The sequence below is a fragment of the Molothrus ater genome, chromosome 32 (genome assembly GCF_012460135.2).
Source record: "Molothrus ater isolate BHLD 08-10-18 breed brown headed cowbird chromosome 32, BPBGC_Mater_1.1, whole genome shotgun sequence".
Lineage (NCBI taxonomy): Eukaryota > Metazoa > Chordata > Aves > Passeriformes > Icteridae > Molothrus > Molothrus ater.
The window spans coordinates 898949-921797 of record NC_071659.1 but is presented as its reverse complement, the minus strand read 5'-3'; the positions used below and the strand labels follow the sequence as shown (position 1 = coordinate 921797).

Genomic DNA, 22849 nt, shown 5'->3' with positions numbered 1-22849 from the left:
GGGCAGAATATAATCACTGTGACTCAGCTGCTCTACAGTGATTATACAGCAAGAATGGTACATTTATCAAAACAGGTCACACACCAGATATTGGAATATGATCCCAATATTACCGGGTGGAACATGCCTGGGCTCGTCTGACCCTTGCTGCTGGACCAGAGGTGGCAACTGTGGTGTTTTCACCTCAGAGACACCTTTGGCTGGCTGGATGTTGCAGCTGGCACTTGGAACAAGTCCAGGCAAGCAGGAACTCAGTTTTACCTCTGGTGGAAAGGCTTTAGGCGATGGCGAAGGAGAAAAGGAGATGGATTCTGCCGGAGGGTTTAATCCGGAGCTTTATTCCAGGGTCACAGGTCTCTGAATCTTGTAACAGCTCCAACAGAATCCCGACCGCATGGTCCCAGTGTCCTTTCAAGCCCCGGGGACAGGGGGAGGGAAGGGGTAGGTGGGAGGGGGGAAGGCTCAGGAGAGAAGGCACCTGGATAGCCCAATGACCCCAGGGCTGAGGGGCATCTTTTGAACTTTTGCCAATCAGATGATGCCTTGCTGGAATGTTAAGATTGACGGACAGCACTTAGCAGGAGGCAAGGGGAGGGGAAGGGAGAAGCTATTGGTACACCTGGGAAAGGACTGGGATAGCTAAAACAGGATATTGCATCACACTGCAACAACCAGACCCAACCTTTATCCCAGGCTATACTGAGCATGGTGCTTCACCAGCACCCACCTGGGTGTTGGAGTTCTGGGCATCTGCTGGGACACTCGTCCTTCTTCTGCGTCATAAACTTGTTTCCATTGCTCAGTTTTTAACAGGGTTGCACATTTGGTGCCATTTTCTTCCTCTCATTACTATATTTATGCATGTGTGGAGCAGCTCTTTCCTCCCTTGAATTTCTGTGAGGCCAACAGCAGTTCTCAGCAGTGTCGGTGGGGTGAGCACTGGTGTGAGCAGCACTCTAAGAAGGTCTGCAGTTCTGGAGCTGTGACAGAGCGTGGGTAATGGACTAGAGCAGCTTTGTAAATTACAAACATCTTCACCCAGGGTTTTAGTTACTTTCTTTGTTAGACTGAGGGCTGCTTTACAGCCTTGTTGACACATAATAGAGGTGCTGCATCCTTCAGGTGTTTGGCAGTATTGCTTTGGCAAGTGGTGGGAAGCTGCAAAACAGCTGTGTTTGCATGTGTGGAGGATCAGCACAGCATCAGCCAGCCAAGACAAAGGTGTCAGTAGGGCCCAAATCAATCCCAGGTGTGCTTAGGGCAGTCTGGCTCTGGTTACCTGTTTGTTTCACCTTTTGGGACTCAGTTGTGTGGGATTGTGCACACATGGCTGAATCCATACCCACCAAGTTCAAGATCCTCATGCTGCTGCTTTCTGTGTGTCTTCTCCAGAGCTACCAGGTGCTGCACAAGTACGTGGCCCTGTATGCAACACACCTGATCTGTGAGGGCTGCTGGGAGAGAGCCCTGCACCTGTACACCCAGCACGGAGCCCCTGCCAACCCCCAGGTGAGGAGGGCACCCCAGCTGGGCTGTCCATGTGCTGTGATCTGCTGCAGGGTCAGGCTGCAGGATCTGCTGCAGGATCAGGCTCCCACCTGAGCTGGGATTGCCTCGAGTTCAGCGTGCCCAGCCCTGCAGGGCATTCTTCAGAGGGCTGAAGGAAATCTCCCGGCTTGTTCTCCATGGGAAGGAGCAGGGGAAGTTGAGTGTTTGTGTTTGTTTTGAGCACCTTGAGCACCAAATTCACAGCAAAAGGAAGCATCTGCCTTTCTGAGAGCATTGGCTGCAGGAAGCATCCCTGCATCCTTCCCTGTTTGCCTGCCTTGTCCCCAGCCCCCCTTCCTGCAGCACTGCCCCTCTGCAGCCCTTTTCTTGGCCTGTGCTTGGCAGCAGGAGAGCTCTGGAGTCTGCTGACTCCTCACCTGTCTCCTTCCACACTTGTGTCCTTTTTGTTGCAGAATTTCAACATCTACAAGCGTCTGTTTGTGGAGATGGTGAACGCTCCTGGCAGGAACTGTGCCGAGGCGTACTCAGGCTGGGCTGAGCTGCGGGACGTGCTCCTGGCTCTGGTGAGTGTGGCTGGGGCACCCCTGCCTGCTCAGCTCCTGGGGAGAGGAACCAGGCTCTCCACAGGTGACACGGACAGTGTTTGTAGAACACAAGCTAAGAGTAGAGAGCTGCCAGTGTGGACAGTAGGAAAACAGGATCCCGGGAGGTGGATGTGGCTGAGCAAGAGAAGACAGAGAAAGAGACCCTGTGCTCCAGGCCAGATCCTAGGGGTGGGTCTGGACCCTGGCCCTTGCTCCAGGCCAAATCCTAGGAGTGGGCCTGGACTCCAGCCCTTGCAGAGCTCCAGGTGTTGCTGTGACATGGGAGCTGTTGTGACATCCTCTTCTGATCCCACCCCACATTCAGCAGCCTGCATGGGGAAAGCACAGAGCTACTGAGCCTGGGAAATATGAATTCTCCCCATGGAGGCTGAGAGCCTTCTGCTCCTCGTTCCTGTCCAGAACACCTCAGCCAGAGCCACAATTGCCTTATCTCTGTTTCTGTCCTTACTGCAAACATAAGCAAGATCAAAAATCCTCCCTTTGTCCATGCAGGCTCACCCCTGCTTGCAGTGCTGGCTGTTGTTGCAGTGCTGGTGACTCCCCCTGGCTCCCACAGCCTCCTTCCTTCAGCATGCTTTCAGAGCACCCAGGCCAGCCCTCGTCCAGTCCCTGACGTGTCTGGATATTCCAGATCCTTCTCTGTCCTGACTTCCCTGTCTCACGTGGATGAAGAGTGCTCTTGTGCTCTCCTGCTCTCAGTCCCTCTCATTTTCTCTTCCCAGTGTGAAAGCTTGGTGAAGAGCAGCGAGGCAGACCCTGCAGCCCAGGAGGAGTTTGAGAGGATGCTGCTCATCTGCCACTACTGCGCCGCCCGCGCTGCCGCGCAGGGCCTGCAGCAGCTGGTGAGGCTGGGGAGCTCCTCTGCCAGAGGGGGGACCCCATGGGCATCTGCAGGTTTGGGGCTGTTCATGGGTCACTATTCCCATAAATCACCCATCATGGATGCAGGAGAATGGGACTGCAGTAACCTGGGGCCCACCACGACAGGTGGAACTGTAGGTGGCGTTTTCCGCTTACCATGGGTACTGTCCCAGCCTCTGTGGCTGAGCTGTAAACCAGGGCAGGAGCTGATCCTTGTGCTTGGCATGACTTGTGAGAGCAGAGGTGCCAGTAGAAAATTAGGAATCACAAAAAACCTGATCTTCCCAAGAGAGGGATGGCTTCCTCTCTGCTCTCCTGGCCTCCAAGAGCTGCTGGGCTTCACACGTGGGCTCCAGAGCAGATCCTCTGCCCAGGGCTTCAGCAGGTACTGGTGCTGTCTGCTGGGCCTCCTGGGGGGCTTTGGGAGCTCTTGGGCCTCTGTGGGGGCATCACAAGGCCCTGTGACTCTTTTGGAGTCTCATGTGTGCTGGGATTTGTTCTTGGCCTCCCTGCTGAAGTCTTGATCCATGTGGGATTGTGGAATTGTTCCAGAGCTCTGGATGGATGTGGCACTAGAGTTGTGATGGAGAAGGCTGGGAAAAGGAAAAGAACCCCAGTGAAAGCCACAGGGAAGACTAGGACTTCCCCATGGCTGTGTGTGTGGATGTTGGGGGTCCAGAGACATGTCAGACAGCAAGACCCAAGTCTGATGTCTTGGAAACCTGTACAGATCTGCACAGCTGTGGAATGTTGGGCTGGGCAGTCTGTTTGGGATCATAAAGAAGGGGTGGCCTTGACAGTTCTTGTGTGACAATGGGTATCTGGCGGCAGAAAAGTGAAATTACCCTTCAATTCCTCACCCCTGCTCCAAAATTCTTACATAATTGCATACAAGAAAAAAAATCATTGAGACTGTGGCTGGAATAGGTTTGTGGAGAGGCTGGAGAGTCTCCATTCCTTGAGATGGTCAAAACCTGACCAGGCATGTTCCTGAACCAGGCATGCAGCTGCCTCTGCTTTGACTGAGGCTAGGGGCAGGATTTGGGGACTGCCAGCAGTGCCTTCCAACCTCACCTGTTCTGTGACTTAGATGGGGATTGTTTGGGTATGGCCTCTCGTGAAAAACAGCAAGGCTTATAAAGCAGAAGAATTTCACCCTCAGGCGACAGTCCCGTGTGTTCTGTAGTGAGGGAACTCAGGGTCAGGACTGAGGTTTTTGACCTTTTTTACCTGTAAGGCCTGTGTGGGTGCAGAGTCCTTGGTGTGAGTGTGGGGGATCTCCTGAGATCCCCTCCAGGCTGTTTTCTCTTTGCTGAGTTTGTGTCTCTGTGCCCCAGGACACCATGGCTGCCCAGCTGTCCATCTCCCTGCTGCGCCACACGGATCTGATCCCTGCAGACAAGGCTTTCTATGAGGCTGGCATGGCTGCCAAGGTGAGAGCTGCCTGCCTCTGCACCAGGGAACAGCACAGGACCCCCTGGGCTCGGGGATTCTCAGCTTTATCTTCCCAAATTCTGGCCTCTCACTGGAGGCTGTTCCTCAGGCAGCTGGCCAGACCTCAGCCAGTGAGCAGATGGGACCTACAGCCCCAGGGGTGGGCAAAGGCCATGTTCTGGCTCTGTCAGTGTGGATGTGAGGCTGCTCTGCATCACCCAGGTGTCTGACAGTCTGCCTGGCAGCTGTGACACCTGGCAAGGACAGCAGCATGTCCTCACTGCCTGCAGTAATAGAATCATGGCATGGTTTAGGTGGGAAGGGACCTTAAAGCTCTTCTTGTTCCATCCCCTGCCATGGGCAGGGACACCTTCCACCATCCCAGGCTGCTCCAAGCCCCATCCAGCCTGGCCATAATGCCTGTCTGCATTCTGTGGGACAGCCTGTGGTGATGAGCTGGTTGGGCACTGTGGCACACACAGAGCCACCTCCTTCCCAGCCCTGGCTCTGGGAGAAGAGCTGGCTCTGAGGATGTGTGCCAAGGTTACATTTAAAGGGAGGTGGAAATCAAAAGTAGATAACATTTTACTCACCAATAAGTGACCCTAAGGGATGGATGCTGGGGGATGGACATTTAGGACAGCGTATGGGGCAAGGCTTGGGGAGCTGACCCCTGGCCTTTGGCTCATCACTCGAGGACCTGGACCAAAGCTTCTGGATGGAGGGAATGGGAGGCTGAGTGATTGACAGAGAGCCAGGGTGGGGGTTTGGGGATGATCTCATCCCGGGAGAGGGATAACACAGGTAAAGGGAAGGGGGTACAGTCTGGGATAAACCATTTGGGAAAAATATGGGGATACAAAACAAAACTACTTCAAAGTATTACAAAAAACTACTTCAAGGATGAGCTGCCCACTCTCACTCAGGGTTCCTCTCCATACCAGGCAGTCAGCTGGGAGAACATGGCATTTGTCTTCCTGAACCGCTTCCTGGACCTCTCAGATGTGAGTATGCTCTGTGGGGCAGGCAGGGCTGGCTCTCTGAGGGGACAGTGCCATTGCTGCCACAGGGCCACCACAGACCCCCAGGCCGGGCAAGGCTCACCTGAGGCTCCTGCAGGGCAGCACATTGGAGCTTGGACTGATGGGGAGAGCCCCCAGACCCCACCCAGAGTGTGCCTGGAGCAGGGGGCACCCTCACACTCCCTGTGGGAGGCACTGCCATGCCCTGCCCAGGTCACCCTGGGCATGCCAGTGCCACTGTGCACGTGGCAGCAAAGAGCACATTGGCCTGACAATTGAGGCCTGAAATCCTCGTGGCTGCAGATGCCATTACAGCTTTTAGGGTGATCACTCAAGTTGTTCCAAGGGAAGAAAAACTACTTGGGAAGTGGACGCCATGGCCCAGTGCTTTGTCCACTGTGATAAAGGACTCTGGAGTCCCCTCAGTCCCCCGCTTGTCCAGCAGGCTGGCCACCAGAAACACCAAATCCAAGGGAGCTGGCACACCCCACTGTGCCACACTCTCAGGTGCTATCAGCAGCAGCTGGGGGAAAACAAAAGCACCCAATTGCATCTTTCCCTTCTTCAAGGCCACCTGCACAGGGCAGAGTCTGAGACACTGCAGAGTGTGGTCATGGGTGACAGGAGGGCCTGGTCACCATAGCACCAACAGGCAGGGGCAGCCTGGCCATGAACTGTCCTGTGAGCTCTGCAGCTGGCATTGCCCAGTGCTCTACCCCTTCTTTCCAGGCCATTGAAGAAGGGAACCTGGATTCCCTGGACCACTCTGATTTTCAGCAGACAGACATTCCCTTCGAAGTGCCCCTTCCAGCCCATCAGCACGTGCCTGTGAGTGCCACCTGTCCTCTTCAGCAGTGCTGCTGCTGCAGGGCCTCTAACAGGGAGTGGGGTGGGGCTGGGACTGCAGAGGCTGCAGGGATGGAAACAGACCCAGAACTGGCACCCGCTGCCTGTCGCTCCACTGTGAGCACACAGACACACACACCTGTACACACACACACACACACATTCTCTGTCTCTCTGTCTCTGTCTCTCTCTCTCTGTCCCTCTCTCTCTCTCTCCCCACAGCACACACACACCACACACACATCTAGGCCTGCTGCCTGGATTGTGAGCTGTTAGCATCTTTCCATTATCATAATCATGTAATGAGACTGATGCTGAAAAAATAAATAGCTCGAGACACTTTCCATAGCAGCCCCGTCCTGTTTGCGTCTGTAAATAACTTGTTAGCGTCACAAACACACACACACTCTCTCTCTCTCCTCCTCTCTCTCCCCCCGCCAGCACACACACACACACGCACACGCTCTCACTCTCACTCAAGCCCCGCCGTGCACCATGCAGTGTGTGCTGTGTGCACATCATGCACACCTGTCCTGCTCTCCCCTGCCCTGGGGCTGCCGTGGGGCAGCAGCAGCAGCCCAGTTCTGCCTGGCACTGGCTTTGCCCGCAGGAGGAGCAGCGGGAGGAGGTGAGGGACTGGGTGCTGACGGTGTCCATGGACCAGCGGCTGCAGCAGGCGCTGCCGCAGGACGAGCGCGGCTCCTACGAGGCCTCACTGGTGGCAGCAGGGACAGGGGTGGCCTCCCTGCCCTGCCTGCTCACAGGTGAGCTCCAGGCCAGCTCGCTCAGACAAGAGATGACACAGTGCCCTGCCGGGAGTGGGAACGGCAGGGTGGGTCTGCAGGAGGCCTGGGCTGTGCTCTGACAGAAGTGGAGGGACCGTGTGGCTGTAGGGAACCAGCTCTGCTGCAGGAGATTGGGCATTTTTACTGTGGGGTGAGCGAGCACTGGAACGGGTTGCACAGAAGTTGTGAGATCGCCATCCTTGGGGACAGTCAAAAGCTGTCTGGACACAGCCCTGGGCTGGGGTGGCCCTGCCTGAACAGGAGGTTGAACCATACAGACCCCAGAGCAATTCTGAGCTCAGACACTCTGTGGTTCAGGGATGGCTCAGGCTGACACAGCTCTGCCTGGGGACTCCAGGCTGGCCAGCACAGTCAAGAATGGGCAGCACCTGGCCCTGCTCTGTAGTGCAGGACTAAAAAAGGGTCAGAGAAGGGGGAGCAGGAGAGGGCCACCAGGAACAGGGCTGTGGCTTGAGAGTCAGAAGCTGGGTGCCATTGTTGGACCTACACACTTGGGTGTCATTGCCCAAGGGCAGTTCAGCCTTAATCTTCATTTGATCCCCCCACTTTGAACACCCCTTCTCCACTTTGGTCTCCTAGAGACCAAGGCAGCATTATTCCCCCTACACACCGTGCTGTGGGGCAGGTAGAGCACAGGGAAGGGGTGCCCCAGTTGGGGGGATGGTTGCTGTGGGGCTGAGCTTGTTCTGAATGTGTCGCTTTGTGCCCAGGGTACCCAGTGCTGGGAAACAAGATTGAGTTGAGGCCAGGCCGGGAAGTGAAGAAGGACGCGTGGTACAAATTCGTGATGGCTGTCAAGGTGAGCCAGAGCTCCCAGGCAGGGGACAGGCTGTGGGTGGGTTCAGCCCCTCGTGCTGGCAGTGCAGCATCCTTGGGTGAGTCATGGTCCCAGGGCATTCACTGCACTGACAGTGCTGCTTGCTGGGGATCAGCAGACCCAGCCCTGCCAGCCCGCTGGGTGCCTTTCAGGCAGGGGGCACAGGGGTCCAGTCCCTTCCAGTGCCAAGGCCTGTCTCTTTCTGCAGACATCCCACAGCCCAGCAGGCCAAGATGTGATCGAGTTCCTCCGACGGTGGTGTGGGGGACTCCCAAGCTTCTCATTCCAGTGAGCGGGACTGGGACTAGGGCAGCTTTCAGGCCTGTTCCTCAGCACCCTCCACATCCAATAAACATGTTATCTCAGCCCTGCAGTGCTCCTGTTTGCCAGAGGATGCTGGGCCCAGAACACTGCAGCTGCTGGGTGCAGTGCACATCCATGGGTGACTTCCACACTGAGGCCACAGCTCTGTCACCATCCCTGTGCTTGGGGAGTGGCAGGCACAGAGACAGGCTCACAAAGTAGCTGCACTTTGCTTCCCTTGGCATGCCTTGCTCCCAGCCAGCACTCACCTGGCAGAGCCACTTAGAACACCAGTGTAGAAAGGAAAAGTTTATTTATTTAAAAAACTAGAGATCTACACCAAAGGGATTCTTCCCTTTCTGTTCCCTGACACATCTGAGCACAGGCACAGCCAGCTGCCATGCCTGCCATGGCACCAGGACTGCCCACCCCCATCACTGCTGCCAGAAACCAAGAACCTTCAGCACACCAGGAAGGGCCCAGCAGCTTGGGGCGAGGATGGGAGAGCATCAGGGCCCACGGCACCTGCAGACCTGCAGGGGCTGTTCCAGGTGGGCTGGTGGAGCTGTCCCAGGTGGGGAGGGGGCAGGGCACACCCTCACCCCTGCAGCCCACTGCAGGAGCTGTGACACCACCTCGGCCCCAGCCTTGCTGGATCACAGCGCTCCTGCAGCACCACCTGGGAGCAGAGGAGCAGTGTCAGTGCCAGGCTGTGCTGCAGGGCCCAGCATCACTGACTCCTCTGCCTGTGTTCTGAGGGGCTGGTGTGGGCATGGGCCCTCTTGATGGCAGAGCCTGCTCCCCCCATCCCAAGCATGGCCCACGTGGGGCACTCACCTCTCCAGCTACACTGGAGAGTCAGAAATTCCTGCCAGGAGCTGCTGCCTCTCACGGAGTGGCTTCTCCATTGCTGTACTTGGCCTGGCCAGCTAGACAGGAAAAAAGAAGACAAAAAGAAGTTAGGGTGGCAAGGACACATGATGGGCAGTGTTCTCACAAAAAAGAACAGGCCTGGCTACTAGGGGATGAAGAAGAGGGTCCCTCTGCAACTCCCCATGAAGGGGTGCTGGTCTGGCACTTAGGCTGGCTAGGAGAGGTTCCAACTCAGCATCCCCCCTACTGCTGCACAGCCTCCTTGTTCCCAGCAGAACCCAGCACCTTACAAATGCAGCATGAAGGCAGCAATCACAGGGGAGGGAGATGCAGGGAGATCTGTACCTGCTCTTTGGCATAGCTGTGTGCACAGGGCCCGATGCCCCGGAAGACCAGAGCCACCAAGCAGCTCCTGCCCGAGAGCACGGCTTCCGCAGCTGCCAGCAGCAGGGAGAGGAACCAGAGGGCCAGGGCTGTGTCCTGTGGGGCAGGGGGTCACAGGAACGTGGGCACTGCACCAGGCTGGTTGAACACACTCAGCAGAGACTGTGTGGATAGCAGGGGAAAGGGGGAGAGGGAGAGAGAAGGGAAGCAGGAGGGAGAGTGAAAAGAAAAGACGAGAGGAAGCAGAAAGAAGCTGCTGGGAGGGGTGGGGCTGTGCAGTGACTCACGTAGATGCGAGTGGTGTTGAAGGGACAGTCGTTGGTCGCGATGGCTGCACGGGCGTCCAGGGGCAGCGCGGAGCTGTTGCAGCCCCGGACCAGGTGCGTGCCCCGGCTGTGCACCGTGAGGGCAAAGGCCAGCGCCAGCCCCACGCTGCACGCCGTGGACAGCAGGCAGTTCAGCAGAGAGACGCCCAGCAGAGTCCAGTGCTGCAGGCGGCAAGAACACGAGTGGGATGGCAGGAGCTCGGGGAAACGCTCGGGCCGGGCACCGGCGTCTCTGCAGAGCCGCTCCCCCGAGGGGCACCCAAGACCTCTCGCCTCTTCCAGGATGGCTCAGCCACGCCCTCGGATGAGGCTCTCGCACCTTTCGCATCCTTCCACCCCTGTGAGCTCGGCACCGCCGGACGCCCCTTGGCTCGGGCTCCGTGGGGACCCCCGGGCAGGCTCGGCCGGGTGCCGGGAGCCCCCAGCCCGGCGCACCCGCCCCGTGCCCGCCCACCCTGCGAGCCCACGCGGGACCCCCGACCCGGCCGCAGCTTCGCCCCCCGAAGCGCTTCTGCCCGAGAACGGCGCTCCCGCCCTCCGGGAGCGGCCGAGCGGGGACAGGCGGCACCCGGAGCGCCGGCAGCCGCCGCCGAGGCGGAAGGAGCCCGCGGGGCCAAGGTCCGCGGCAGCGGCTGCCGGCGGGGCAGGGCGGCGCCGAGGCCCCCCCGCAGCCCCGCACTCACCAGGACCGCCCGGGACAGGTTGTGCGACACCAGGATGGCCACGATGCCCGCGGCGATGCTCTGCGGGGAGAGCAGCGCTCAGCGGGGCCCGGGCAGAGCCCGGCCCGCCGCCCCCCGCCCGCTCCGCTCCGGCGGCGCTCACCAGCAGCCCCGAGCACACCGACACCACGTTGGCCGCCGCGTACTCGGGGGTGACGGCGCGGCGGGCGCCCGCCACGTGCCGCAGCACCGAGCCGTGCACGATGGCGCCCAGCACGAGGCTGCCGTGGCCCAGCACGATCAGCCCCAGCCCGGTGCGCATCAGCCGCCGCGGCTCCGCCAGCGCTCCCGCCGCCCGCCGGCCCCCGGCCATGGCCGCCGCCAACGCCGCTCGCACCGCCCCGGGGCAGGGACGGGCGGCTCGGCCCGGCCCCTCCAGCCCGCCCCGCCCCGCCCGGCAAGAGGCGGCACTCGCGTCTTTACAAAACAGTTTATTAAAAATAGGAAATGATAGAAATGAGATGCAGGAGCCGCGGCTCGGCCCCGCCGCGCGCCAGGATGACACTGGAGCCCGGGGCCGCTGCAGCCCCGGGAGGCCCCGGTAAAGACCGGGGGCTGCGGGGGCTGCGGGGGCCGCGGGGCCGCAGCCGGGGCCAGCACACGCCGTGACCCCGGCGGTGCGAACCAGTAAACAAAGTGCAGCCGGCGGCGGGAGCGAAGCGCCGGGCGGGGAGGGGGGACGAGCTCGGCCACCCCTGGGCCCGTGGCGCGGGAATGGGGGGGAGTGACCGGGGATGCAGGGCTTAGGGGCTCACCCCTGCTTACCTTTAAATTAAAAAAAAAAAAAAAAGAAAAAAAAAAAAAAGGAAAGAAAAAACCCATTTCTGTGCTGTGCAAAAGACACTTTGTACAATTCAAACAGAACAAACTCCATGCACATGAGTGGGGCTGCAGAACGCCCCAAGCCAGGCCTCAGCTCCGCAGCACAACCTGGCAAATCCCAACAAAAACAGGGCTGGAAATAATACTGATGCGCAAAGTCCCCTTCAGGAGGTGGGCAGGGAGGACTGTCGATGAGCCCAGCCACGGCACATGCAGGATGAGCTTCCAAGCACTGCAGCTGGGGTCTCGCGGGTGCCCGACAGCGAGGGCAGACACAGATGGTCGCAGGCAGCGAGGCCACGCTGGCTGCCCGGGAGCCATGGGGCTAAGATGACACAGTCACGGCCGTCAGGGCTCCGTTCCGAGTGTAGTAGAACTTGCTAAATGCCTCTTCAAGTAAACAGGTGAGTCTGCTCTGGTCAGCCTGGGCAGAACAAGGACAGTGAGGGGTAAGCCCCATCCACTCAGAGCTAAGAGCATGGCTGGAGACCCCCAGGGCAGGGACCTGGCTTATTCCTCCTGCCTCCTGCCCCCAAAAAAGGCACAAACCATTGAACTCTGAGGAAGGAACACAGGCCCACAGCCCTACCTGAGTCCCTGCTTACCTCGCTGATGAACCCAAGCTGGACCAGTTCAGCTGCCAGCTCCTGGATGTTGTCATCTACAACACAAGGAAAGGTGTCAGTCCTTGCTCCAAGCGTGCTGCTGGCCCAGTGCACCTGGCAGAGGCAGAAGGTACTTACTGGGCTGAAGGTCACAGCTCAAGTGTCGATTCAACTTGTCTTCCAGTTTCAGCAGCAGTGTCAGCTGCAGGGCAAAGAAATTCTCATGAGGAATTGCAGTCCTGCAAGCTGCCATGGCAAGCCCAAAGCAACCTAGAAATGCCCCTTGGGACAGGAACCACCCCTCCAGAGCCCCACGGGGATCTAACAGAACAGCTACAGCCAGTTCCATCCTGAACTGCAGCTGTCAGCACCATCCAGGGCCTGGGGGTGGGCCAGGGGCCAGGTCAGCAGCAGGCACAGGCCTGGGACAGGCTCTGGGTCCTATGGTGGCAGCTGCAGCACTGCAGGGTTACCCCAGGCACCAGCAGCACATCAGAGCCACGAGCCCTGCACAGGGCCCCGGCCTCCCCCTGCTCAGCCATAGAAACCTACGTGGTGCTTCACGCCCTCCTCCACGGACTCGATGTTGCACTGCATCAGCACCACCTGGAACAGAGGCACAGACGCCATCAGCAGCTGCCCCACAGACCCCATCAGCAGCTGCCCCACAGCCCTGCCTGGCCATGGAGAGCGGGGCTGAGCCCCTCCTCAGCCAGGCTGAGCCTTTACCTTGCGGGTCTCCACCTCGGCGGGCTCTGGAGTTGGGGTTTTCACCGACGGGGGAGCAATGGGAGATTTCACCACCACCTGCTGGGGCTGCTGGGGCCGTGGCATCCCAAAGGCTGTGAGGGGATAGATTCCATTCCTACAAGGAAGGAGCAGCATCTGAGGTTACACCTCTCCAGAACTTTTCCAGTCTCACATACAATGGAAGGTGTCTTAAAAAATCCCTCTTACCTCACATCCTCCAGGAACTTGTCCAGCTCCAGTGCTGGAGATTGTGAGAAGCTGGAAAACAAAATGTCCTGAGATGAGAAATCGTCTCATAGGACCATCCACTGGGGTCTCTTGGGGTGCAGTTTCAAATCCCCATGTCCTGGGCTGTGTCCACAGGCAGGATGGGTATGGTGTGACAAGCTCTTATCTTCCCTTAAGGACATAACCACCTACGTGAGCTGAGGGTGAGGCAGCAGCTCTGGCAGAGCCACTCTCACAGCCCTCACACTGTGCAATGCAGTCATTGGAGGGTGGCCCAGTGACAGTGCCCCTGGTGAGCTGTTTCACAAATACCAGCCATACCAGGTCCCTGGTTGCAACAAACACTTGGAACAGCCAAACACCTGCCTCAAGGCTGCTCTGAAGCATTCCAGAGATGAGGCAAGGACTGCAAAACTGCTGGAAGCCTGAGAGGATTTCCTCAGGTGCTTTATGGTCTGCACACCTGCCTCAGCTCCCAGATCAGCCTCCAGCCCCTCCCACAGCCCCAGCAGCTGGGATCATCCTATCCTCTGACACAGCAGTAGGTTTCAACAAAAACTTCCTATTTTTCTCTAGCAGCTTGGTTTGCATGGCAGTCTGATGAACCATCCAGAAATGATGCTGACATTTCAAGGGATTGCTGCTTTCTTTCCCTTTTCCAGCACCCCTGAGGTATGGCACTAGCAAAAGGAAAGCTCCAGGCTGGCACCCCTGGACAGCCACGCCTGCAGAGACTGACAGCCCAGGCGTGTGAGGATCTCTCCTTACAGCTTTGGTTGTTCACTTGTTGTCCTCCATTTTGAAACTATATCAAAAACATTCCAAAGGGAATTTCATACCACATTTCCTAGCACTATGACAACTGGAATGTCAGCTTTTGGAAGGGTCTCTGTGGCTCAGAGAGCTGCTCATATGAACGGAGCTGTTCTTCCTTGTCATCTTACTCTTGTTCAGCAGCCTGAGCATCCCAGAACTCTGGGCTCCCTGGAAGCACCCTAGGCTTCTCTGGGAATACAGTATTCACATCTTTGTCTTCAGCTAATCCCTTGACTAGCCAAGGCTTTGTTATCCAAAATGTACCTCACTTGTTTGGCACTCTGCTTGCTCGTATGTATTACAGACACTCTCTTAGGGGCCACCCCTACAGTGTAAGTGGTGCTGTGTGTCACTGCCAGCTGCCTCAGCTGCCTTTCCCTGTGCATAGCGTGGAATAAGATGCTCCATTAGGAAAGCACTGAGGAACCCTTTCTCTGAAGTGAGAAAGTGACTCCATCTGGCTAGTCTGTGATTGGTCAGAGCACCTTCCCAAACTGTTCAGCCATGTTTTGCTGGTGTTCTGCTCCAACCACAGCATGTTCATTTAATCTGTCTATTTGGGGAACAATTCATCTCAGCTGCACAGAAACTACTCCCAGGAAACAGGTGCAAGGTCTCCTTCCACCCAGGAATAACCCACACATCCCAGAGGGGTGTGTGCCCAGACAGGCACTGCTCCTTCACCTCCAGCTCCAGCAGCTCCCACTGGCACCCAGTCAGTGGGGAAACACCAACTCTGAGGTGATGGGCAGCGTCCCAGTGCCCACACCAGTGCCCCAGCACTGCTCCCTTGAGCACACCATGGGGACTCACATCATCTTGACTCCTTCCCTGTCCTCGTGGTTGATCTCTGCCAACACTGCGTTCATGTCAAGGTTTTTGGTCATTTCTTCTAAAGCATTTTCAGGAATCATATCTATTAAAAAAAAAAAAAAAGGAGTAACTTGCCGCAATTGCAGTTCCTCTCCAGCCTTAGAAAAGCAATGAAAAGTGCAGAGATGCTCTCAGAGCAGAGATGCTCTCACAGCCCTCCCAGCCCTGTGTCCTGCAGAGCAGGCATGGGGAGCGTGTTCCCAGGGTGCCAGCTCACGGGGGGCACCGACAGCTCAGCCAAGCTCTGCAGAGCCCTGACCCACATGGGCACGTGGCTGCCAGGGCTGGTACTCACGCTGGTGCCCAACGATGCAGTGAGCAGCCAGGAGCTTCAGCGAGGGCACCTCGAACAGCGCCTGGTGGAACAGGAGCTCCCGTGCCGTGGGGCGCCTGCCAGGGTCCTGCTCCAGACACTTCTGGATGAACTCCTAGAGAAAAAACCTGCGTGAGACCACGAGCAGCAGCAGCAGAGCAATGCAGAGCCCCGGGGCCGTGGCTCACCCGCTGCAGAGGGTCCTCCAGCAGCTGGATGGCACTGTTGATGGCTTCCTGCGGCACGTAGGAGGACTCCCCATTCCCCTGGATCTCCAGCACTGCCATCTGCAAACACAGAGAGAGCATCAGACTCCACCGGGAGTGACAGACTGCAGAGCAGACAGGCTCAAGGAGATCACTGCCAAGCATGAGATCACCGCAGCCAAGCTGTTTGGGGGTACTTGAGGTCACATTTGGAGAGACAGAGAGAATAGAACGGCTGCCTCATTACAACAGCTTGCTCCTAGTACCCCAACACTGCCAGGGAGCCCTGGGAACTCTGCCAGCAACAACCTGGACAGTGAGTGTCTCCATTTTGAACCCCATGATCCATTGGCCTGTTACTCTGTTTGATAATTCCATAAAGAAGTAGTGACTGAATCACTGCCAGGGTCTGACAGTGACCCTTCTGGCTGTGTGAATAGCTCTGCAGCGCAGAACAAGAGCAAGCACACAACACATCAAGAGTGGGCTCCAGCCAACTACACAGACATTCATTCCCAGCTAGGAAAGGCTGGAAAATATTGCAGAGTGTCTCTGCCTTCAGCTTCAGTTTTGTTTCCTAAAGTTGTGTCTTTCCACAGTTCCCTCCTTCCTGCTTCACTAATGGAATGTGCAGCACAGGTTGAGAGTTCCTTGTGCTGGCTCTTTCTGACAATTCTTCTCAGAAAATACTCCTAACAACAGCTCCCATTACCTGCACTTGGACCTACTGAGTGCAAGGACAGGGGAAGCACAAAGCTGCTATGACCGGGTATGTCAGACTCTCACTGACTGCAATCAGCAGCGCCATCAGATGGGCACACACAGTGACAGATTACAGCTGTCCTCTGCCCCAAACACCCCAGGCAGTGGTCACATACATGGACACTACATAACAGTCTGCAGCAGTGACTATTCCCTCCAGCCAGTGAGTCTGACCTCAGGACTGGCCAAGTAACCGTTAGGAATTTGGGAAGAACTGCAAATCCCTGAGCCATTTACTCCTTAGTGAGGCACTTGGGAGAGCCTCCACAGGGATCCCTCCAAGGCAAAGTGCACTTGGCTCTTAGAACAAAACACACTTGTCACTGAGCAAACCCACCCATGGCCACAGCCCTTCCAGAGCTCTCTCCTTCCTCAGATTCATCATCTCTATCTCAAAATCCATGTTTGACACTCACCTCCAGTGCACACATCCCAAAGGAGTAGATGTCCACAGCAGTGGTGACATTGGCAACTTCTGTAACACAGAAACAGAATTGTTATCAGTCAGCTCTGCATGCAGCAGCACCACTCTGCACCAGGCTGGGACAGTCCTGCAGCTTCTCCCTCCTCTGCCACCAAAGAACAGAGGAGCTGAAGCATTTCAGCAGGCAAATGGCTCAGAACTCCTGGCATCTGTCAGGAGCCTGGAACTGAGAACAAGGTGCAGGACAGCTTGGAAGCATCAGTGAGGACAAAAAATCCCCAGGCTTGCAGCCACAGCCACAGCATACCTCCATATTCTGGGGCAAAGAAGTGCAGGTTCTTCTGCTCCTCACGACAGGTCTTCACGTGGTTGTTAATTGTGTCTGGCGCCACTAGAAGAAAACCAGGAATGCTTAGGATGCAGGAAACTACATCCCATCCCTGATGAAATCCCAGGGAACACCTGCAACTCCAGGCCCATGGTGCCCAAAGGGGCAGAATGGTGGCATTAAGGTGAGTCTTCACAGCCTTCATCTCTTGTCACCTGCCCCAAACCAATACATTCCTGCACTGTTTCCTTGGCAGCTTAGCATCACTCTCCAAGGGCAAACCTGGAGATCTCAACTGCTGCCCGCCAGGAGGACAAGGTGGGAGCAACTCCCAGCAGAAATGCCTGACTTCAAAAAGATCCACAGCACTTGTCACAAGCAAGTCACTCATTCAGAACAGCAGCCTGAGGAGCAGCCAGAGGTGCCAAGGTCACTGCAGTTGGTCACCACCTCGGAGCTCAGGGAGGATGGACCTACCACACAACTCTTCCACATTTCAGGAGGATGCTGGTGCCAAAGCACCTCCAGACAGGAATCAAGCTGCTGAGGGAAGGGAGGTGACCACCCAGACAGCAGAACCTCCCAGCAGCCAGCGCCTCCACAAACCACTCACAGCTGTGGGGAGGAAATAACTTGCAGCCACAAGAACAGTGAGCAGAGCGTAAGTATGGACCCCCATGAAAGATAAACTTTTGGGACAGCCACCTCTGCAGAGACTGCAAGCAACTCTCTGAAACTAAGCAGCTGTCTGCCAGGGAGAAACACTGAGCACCACCTGTGCTCAGTGAGCAGGGAGCACAGAGCCACCACCCATTTGAAGCTCTACTGTCACACTGAAATGTGCCCAGTGCCACAGTCCCATGTCCCACCTGGTCCCCCCCTGGACAATCACCATCAGAGATGAATTGTAGAAAAAGGTTCAGCCAAATCCGGTGTCTGAGCAGGACTGGTGATAGGAAGAGGTGTGAAGCACACCAGAGGGTAGGGCAAGCAACCTGTCTTTGACAAGCTGAACTCAATCTGGGCACTCCTACAGGAACATGCTGTAGCTGGTCAGACTTGTCAAAGCCTCAAGAATGTGCAAAAGGAGTTGGCCAGAGTAAGGGGGCAGCCTGTGTGCCCCCTGGCTGCTAGCAGGGCCAGCCAAGGAGGCAATGGTGGCACTCCTTCCTAGCTGTGCCCACAGCAGGCTCAGCAGAGCTGCCCGGGCATCCAGCCCTGCTCTGGAACACTCCATGCTGCAGAGGACACTTCCCTCCTGTGCAGTGTCCATCTCACACCCCATCTCTACCTTTATTCTGCACTCAGCACTTCCCCTTGCAGGCAGCAAAGCTCTCCTGTCCCACAGCCCTGCTCACCTCCTGCAGCAGCCCCTGAGCTGTTTGGGTTCTTGTGAGCACACAAAGCAGAACAGGACTGCCCTCCTCAGCCAAGGGCCAGTGCCCTGGCCAACAGAAAGCAGGGGAAGCAGTGTCAGTGAAAGGATCCACAACTGATCTCTGAGATTGTCCCAGGCTTGCTGTGCAACCCAGCAATGGGATTGTACCACCAGCGACCTAAAAATTATCAACTGACCCCAAGACCACGCTCTGCAGCTGTGAAGGGGTGGCCACAGGGCCAGGAGAGGTGTGAGGCCACATTATCATCCCCTGCACTCACGTGCCCCAGGCACTTCCACTCCTGCAAAAGGGTACAAGGCTGCACAAACCCACGACGTTGGAGTTTCCTTTCTCTGCACACAGCCATGACAAAAGCTTTTCTATTAGGGAGAGCGAGGCCTAGAATATAAGGAACTAGGAAGTTATCTGGCAAAAAAGGAGGCATACAGCCATTAAACAAGGAGTCAAACAGGAAGAAGTGTCATATTTACGCTGATCACAGAATAAAAGCTCCCTACAGCCCTCAGATCTGTATCAGGGATTGCAAACAGTGCAAAATGTTTGCAACACTGAGTCACCAGAAGGAACAGGATTTTATTGAGGTTGAGTATCATTAGCTGAGGGAGCAGATAGATTCAGTGTATGAAAAGTTCACCACACACTGTTCCCAGTGCAGGAAAAGCTTACACACGTATGCACACATCTACTGACATGGCTTCCCAGCAGGAAGCCAACCTCTGCTAAAACACTGCCCACGGCTCCCTCCAGAGAAAACACTGCTGGAGCAGCATCAGTGGTACTGGCAACAGAGAGGTAACGTCACACAAAACTGGAGAAGGCTACTCTCCAAGAAATTAACACAGAATCAAAATCATGGCATGGTTCTTGTGGGAAGAGACCTGCAGAGGTCACCTTGTCCAAGAGCCCTGTTCCAGCAGGGACACCCAGAGCTGGCTGCCCAGGACCATGTCTAGATGGGTAACTCCAGGAATGGAGACTCCATCCCAGCCTTGGGCAACCTGGTGCCACCACCACACTGAGAATGCCTGGGATCCAGAGGGACCACCTGGGCTCCAGCCCATGCTGTGGCCTGTGCTCCTGTCCCCGGGAACACGGAGCTCACCTGCACAGCCCTCCCTGCAGGTGTCACAGAGCCCTCCTGGAGGTGATCCCCACACCGGGGCTCACCTGCACAGCCCTCCCTGCAGGTGTCACACACACCGGGGCTCACCTGCACAGCCCTCCCTGCAGATGATCCCCACCCCGGGGATCCCCGGGCCCGCCCTGCCCCGGGCTCAGCAGCTGCAGCTCCCTCAGCCTCACCCGGCAGAGCCGCTCCAGCCCTGCAGCATCCCAGGCTGCTCAGGGCTGTCCCCAGTCTGGCCCTGGCCCTCCCAGCCCTGCAGCATCCCAGGCTGCTCGGGCTGTCCCCAGCCTGGCCCTGGCCCTCCCAGCCCTGCAGCATCCCAGGCTGCTTGGGGCTGTCCCCAGCCTGGCCCTGGCCCTCCCAGCCCTGCAGCATCCCAGGCTGCTCGGGGCTGTCCCCAGCCTGGCCCTGTCCCTCCCAGCCCTGCAGCATCCCAGGCTGCTCAGGGCTGTCCCCAGCCTGGCCCTGGCCCTGGTGTCCTGGGCACCCAGTGCTGGGCCTGGATCTACAGGGGGGCTGCACTGAGCAGAGGGCCAGGACCATCCCCACCCTTCTCTGCAAAATTTTGCCTAATGCAGCCCAGGGCATCATCAGCTACTCCTAGGGCCAGGGCACACACTCCTGTCAGTGAGTCACAGAGGGACAGGATCACACTGTGTCACGTTTCTCATGAAGCAGCAAGTGGTATTTTTACATTTAAAAGATTACTTAAGAGTTCTAAGTTGACGTGTCTGACCACATGCATTACATGGAAGTAGAAAGTAGAAGGAGGCAGAACAGGAAAAACAAGAACAGATAAAAAACAGCTGTAAGATTAGCACCTGTCAATCCTGGCTGCATGCAGGCTCTTAAACAGTGACTTAGGAGCTTACTGGCACTTTATCTGGAAGAATTCATGATACAAACAACTTCATCCCTAACAAAGTGTTGGGAGATCTGCAATCTGTGCCCAAAATCAAGTTCCACATTCTAGACCAGAAGAATGAAGGTTTCACTGATCATGCAAACCCCTGATTGGGCTACATCAGTGCAATATTGCTATGAAAAAGATTTACATGCTCACATCACAGTGCAAGAATTACATGCCACCAGAAAAACCAAGAACAGACATTCACTGAAATGCTACAGACTGAGCTACTCTGGAGGAGCCATCTGCTCCCAGAAGACAGATGTGCACTAGAAAACAAGCCCTCAGAAACAGCACTGTGAAGATGATCTGCTGTGAGCAGCTCTGCTTAACAGAAGCAGGGGCTGAACCAATAGAAATGTACACTCTAAAATGCAGTTAGGGCCCACAAGATCAAGAATTTCAAGTACAACTTTCCCAGATTTCAAACTCCACATCTTTGATTATCATTGCTCCAGAACGTGCCAAAGGACCTTGGGAGGTTTAACCATCAGCAAAGCTCACCCTTGGGAGCAGGTGCCAGAGTGCCAACACTGCTTGGCCCACACAGCTCCAGGCCTAGCCCACAAACCTGCCCAGGCTGGGAGGGACCTCTAGAGAAGACAGCACAGCCCTGCCCAGGCACAGCCAGGCACCACAGGCCGCCCTTGCTGCTTGGTGTCTGAGTGATCTCTCCAGAACTGGCACGAAGGAGCTTCCTGAACTGCTGGGGTTCACAAAGCCTTCAACCCAAGGGCCCTGAAGGAAGAGACACCTGCAACTGCTGTATAATATGAGAATGGGTGAATGAAGACCTGGATGACTACAGTTCACATCCCCATGCCCATTGGGAAAGTCACATAAAAGCAGAGAAAAAACAGAGCTGAACAAAACTGAAGCAGCAATGCCTTCAGTGCAACACAGAAATAACAATGACTTCAGAAAATGGATGTTCCATAACCTGGAGCACTAAACAGAGACATTTAAACCTTTCAAAATATCTTAACTGAAAACAACAACCATAGTTTTCTGGTGTTTTCAGGAATGAGGTCAGTCACAGCAGCACACAGAGGGTACTCTGAGCTAGGGAAATAGGCACTAGGAGCAAGAGCTGGCTTTTAAACCTTCTGAAAAATAAAAAATGAGTTTATTACTATCACAGCACAGAAGGAGGAAAATCTTTGCCACAAGGCCACCAAGGTCACCGGTTCCTCCCACTAAACCAGACCTTAAAAATGCTACCACCCTCCCCCAGACACACACACACTGAAGCTGTGGTGAGCAGGAGGCAGCTGGAACTTCCAGCAGGACAGAACCCATGCACTGCCACTCACCCATGGCTGCTCCTCCTACTTTAACTCTGTGCTCACAGAAAAACCCAGGGCAGCTCTCTGGAACTGTTCCTGCCCCTCGAGTAACCACAGCAGCAGCTACAGCACTGCAGCACTACAACTGCATCATTGTACCATCACCATTAAAATCAACCTCATGCTATTCAACCCAGCTTGTTAAACAGTTTCTCAGGAGCAAGCCAAATGAGAAGTGCCTGCAGTTGGATTTTTTGGCTTTTACACCAAGAGTTTCACAGACAACACAGACCCTTGGCAGTCAAACCTTTAAAAGAAAATCCAGCCCCCCCCAAAAAAAGCAGCCTGGATTCAACCTTGAACTTTCTTCTATATAAGAGTTCCACTCAAAACGATTTTCTTGCCCAATCTCTATCCCAGCAGCACCTGTAGTCACAGAAAAATCTTATTATGAATTTCTGCCTTAGTTTTGCCAAGTTTCTAAGGAGCCATAAATGTTTGGCTTGGTAGACAATGTGCTTGACTCACACATAAAGCTGTACAGTTAGAAAAGCTAAACTACATCTATTCATGTTACATTTTCCTAAATCAATGCTAGCATGCCATTTTTATGGCAGATTTTTCTATGTCTGATGACTTAAATTATCCATTATTTTCCTTTTAAAATCACACCTGCCATAGTTGAAAAAACAAAGCCAGATCCAAGATATCCTACTAACCTCTTATTTCTACATCACCTCAGGTGTCTGTTAAGAATGTGGAAACCAGCACGGCATTTGAAGATCAGGCAACAAAACCCAAGGGAGTGAAGTGATGACTAAAATGAGATTAGTTATGAAAGCATGTTACTCACAGCCCCATCAGCTCAATGCTCAAGCAAAACAGAGCCTTACACCCTAGATTTAGTGTTTTCAAACCCAAATCACTGCTCAAGATTTAGTGTTTTCAAACCCAAATCACTGCTCAAGATCCCCAGCTCTCATATCAACAGTACCTCCTGGCACAACAGAGTGTTAGAACAAGTTCACAACCCAGGAAAGCTCAGAGTTCCAAAGCCATCCGATGCTGTTCCAGCACAGGTGAGGCACCACAGCATCTCCTCGTGCCTGCAGAGTGCTCGTTCAGGCTTCTCCTGTCCTTCCAGAACCAGGGCCTTGGTTCTGCTCACAGGGGTGCCTGATGCTGGAGGAGGGGCTGGCCAGCCCTCAGCCTTGCTGCCCTCAGGCTCAGCCCAGCTCAGGCTCAGCCCAGGCTCAGCCCAGGCTCCGGCTCAGCCCAGCCTCAGGCTCAGCCCAGCCTCAGGCTCAGCCCAGCTCAGGCTCAGCCCAGGCTCAGCCCAGGCTCAGGCTCAGGCTCAGCCCAGGCTCAGCCCCAGCCTCAGGCTCAGCCCCAGCCTCAGGCTCAGCCCCAGCCTCAGGCTCAGCCCCAGCCTCAGGCTCAGCCCCAGCCTCAGGCTCAGGCTCAGCCCAGGCTCAGGCTCAGCCCAGGCTCAGGC

The 22849-nt window shown here is 55.8% G+C and overlaps 3 protein-coding genes across 6 annotated transcripts in view; 1 reads left to right on the top strand and 2 right to left on the bottom strand.

Annotated features, from left to right (window-relative positions):
* Nucleotides 1-8265, top strand: part of IFT172 (intraflagellar transport 172) — a 38899-nt gene extending 30634 nt beyond the window's left edge. For both annotated transcript variants that reach the window (XM_036405211.1, XM_036405210.1), the window contains 9 exons: nucleotides 1393-1509; nucleotides 1962-2072; nucleotides 2837-2956; nucleotides 4313-4408; nucleotides 5354-5413; nucleotides 6161-6259; nucleotides 6888-7041; nucleotides 7794-7882; nucleotides 8109-8265. In XM_036405211.1, the coding sequence (XP_036261104.1) occupies nucleotides 1393-1509; nucleotides 1962-2072; nucleotides 2837-2956; nucleotides 4313-4408; nucleotides 5354-5413; nucleotides 6161-6259; nucleotides 6888-7041; nucleotides 7794-7882; nucleotides 8109-8192 (930 nt within the window). In that variant the 3' untranslated portion in view covers nucleotides 8193-8265. The remainder of the gene's footprint in view (nucleotides 1-1392; nucleotides 1510-1961; nucleotides 2073-2836; nucleotides 2957-4312; nucleotides 4409-5353; nucleotides 5414-6160; nucleotides 6260-6887; nucleotides 7042-7793; nucleotides 7883-8108) is intronic.
* A 234-nt stretch (nucleotides 8266-8499) lies between these two features.
* KRTCAP3 (keratinocyte associated protein 3) lies at nucleotides 8500-10828 on the bottom strand. 2 transcript variants are annotated; one of them, XM_036405225.2, is made up of 6 exons: nucleotides 10612-10828; nucleotides 10470-10529; nucleotides 9748-9948; nucleotides 9422-9556; nucleotides 9041-9132; nucleotides 8500-8882 (listed from the first exon to the last, which is right to left on the bottom strand). In XM_036405225.2, exons 1-5 carry the CDS (start codon nucleotides 10819-10821, stop codon nucleotides 9049-9051), a joined length of 690 nt encoding a protein of 229 aa, XP_036261118.1. In that variant the 5' UTR covers nucleotides 10822-10828; the 3' UTR covers nucleotides 8500-8882; nucleotides 9041-9048. The 2 variants fall into 2 exon arrangements, with proteins under 2 accessions (XP_036261118.1, XP_036261117.1); XM_036405224.2 differs by having other exon boundaries at nucleotides 8500-9132.
* Nucleotides 10829-10926: 98 nt separating this feature from the next.
* NRBP1 (nuclear receptor binding protein 1) overlaps nucleotides 10927-22849 on the bottom strand; it is a 34954-nt gene continuing 23031 nt past the window's right edge. For both annotated transcript variants that reach the window (XM_036405215.2, XM_036405216.2), the window contains 11 exons: nucleotides 16615-16698; nucleotides 16300-16358; nucleotides 15104-15202; nucleotides 14898-15030; nucleotides 14543-14645; nucleotides 12893-12943; nucleotides 12665-12800; nucleotides 12488-12541; nucleotides 12074-12137; nucleotides 11936-11991; nucleotides 10927-11754 (listed from right to left, as the gene is read on the bottom strand). In XM_036405215.2, coding sequence (XP_036261108.1) covers nucleotides 11656-11754; nucleotides 11936-11991; nucleotides 12074-12137; nucleotides 12488-12541; nucleotides 12665-12800; nucleotides 12893-12943; nucleotides 14543-14645; nucleotides 14898-15030; nucleotides 15104-15202; nucleotides 16300-16358; nucleotides 16615-16698 — 938 coding nt within the window. In that variant the 3' untranslated portion in view covers nucleotides 10927-11655. The remainder of the gene's footprint in view (nucleotides 11755-11935; nucleotides 11992-12073; nucleotides 12138-12487; nucleotides 12542-12664; nucleotides 12801-12892; nucleotides 12944-14542; nucleotides 14646-14897; nucleotides 15031-15103; nucleotides 15203-16299; nucleotides 16359-16614; nucleotides 16699-22849) is intronic.

Bases quoted from the DNA above. Each gene is read 5' to 3' on its own strand.
- KRTCAP3 (XM_036405224.2), bottom strand. From the start codon at position 10,821: ATGGCCGGGGGCCGGCGGGCGGCGGGAGCGCTGGCGGAGCCGCGGCGG. The intron at 9,949-10,469 runs GTGAGTGCGGGG...TGCCGCCTGCAG, and splicing joins ACCTGTCCCGGGCGGTCCTG to CACTGGACTCTGCTGGGCGT. The intron at 9,133-9,421 runs GTACAGATCTCC...TTTCCTGTCTAG, and splicing joins ACAGCTATGCCAAAGAGCAG to CTGGCCAGGCCAAGTACAGC.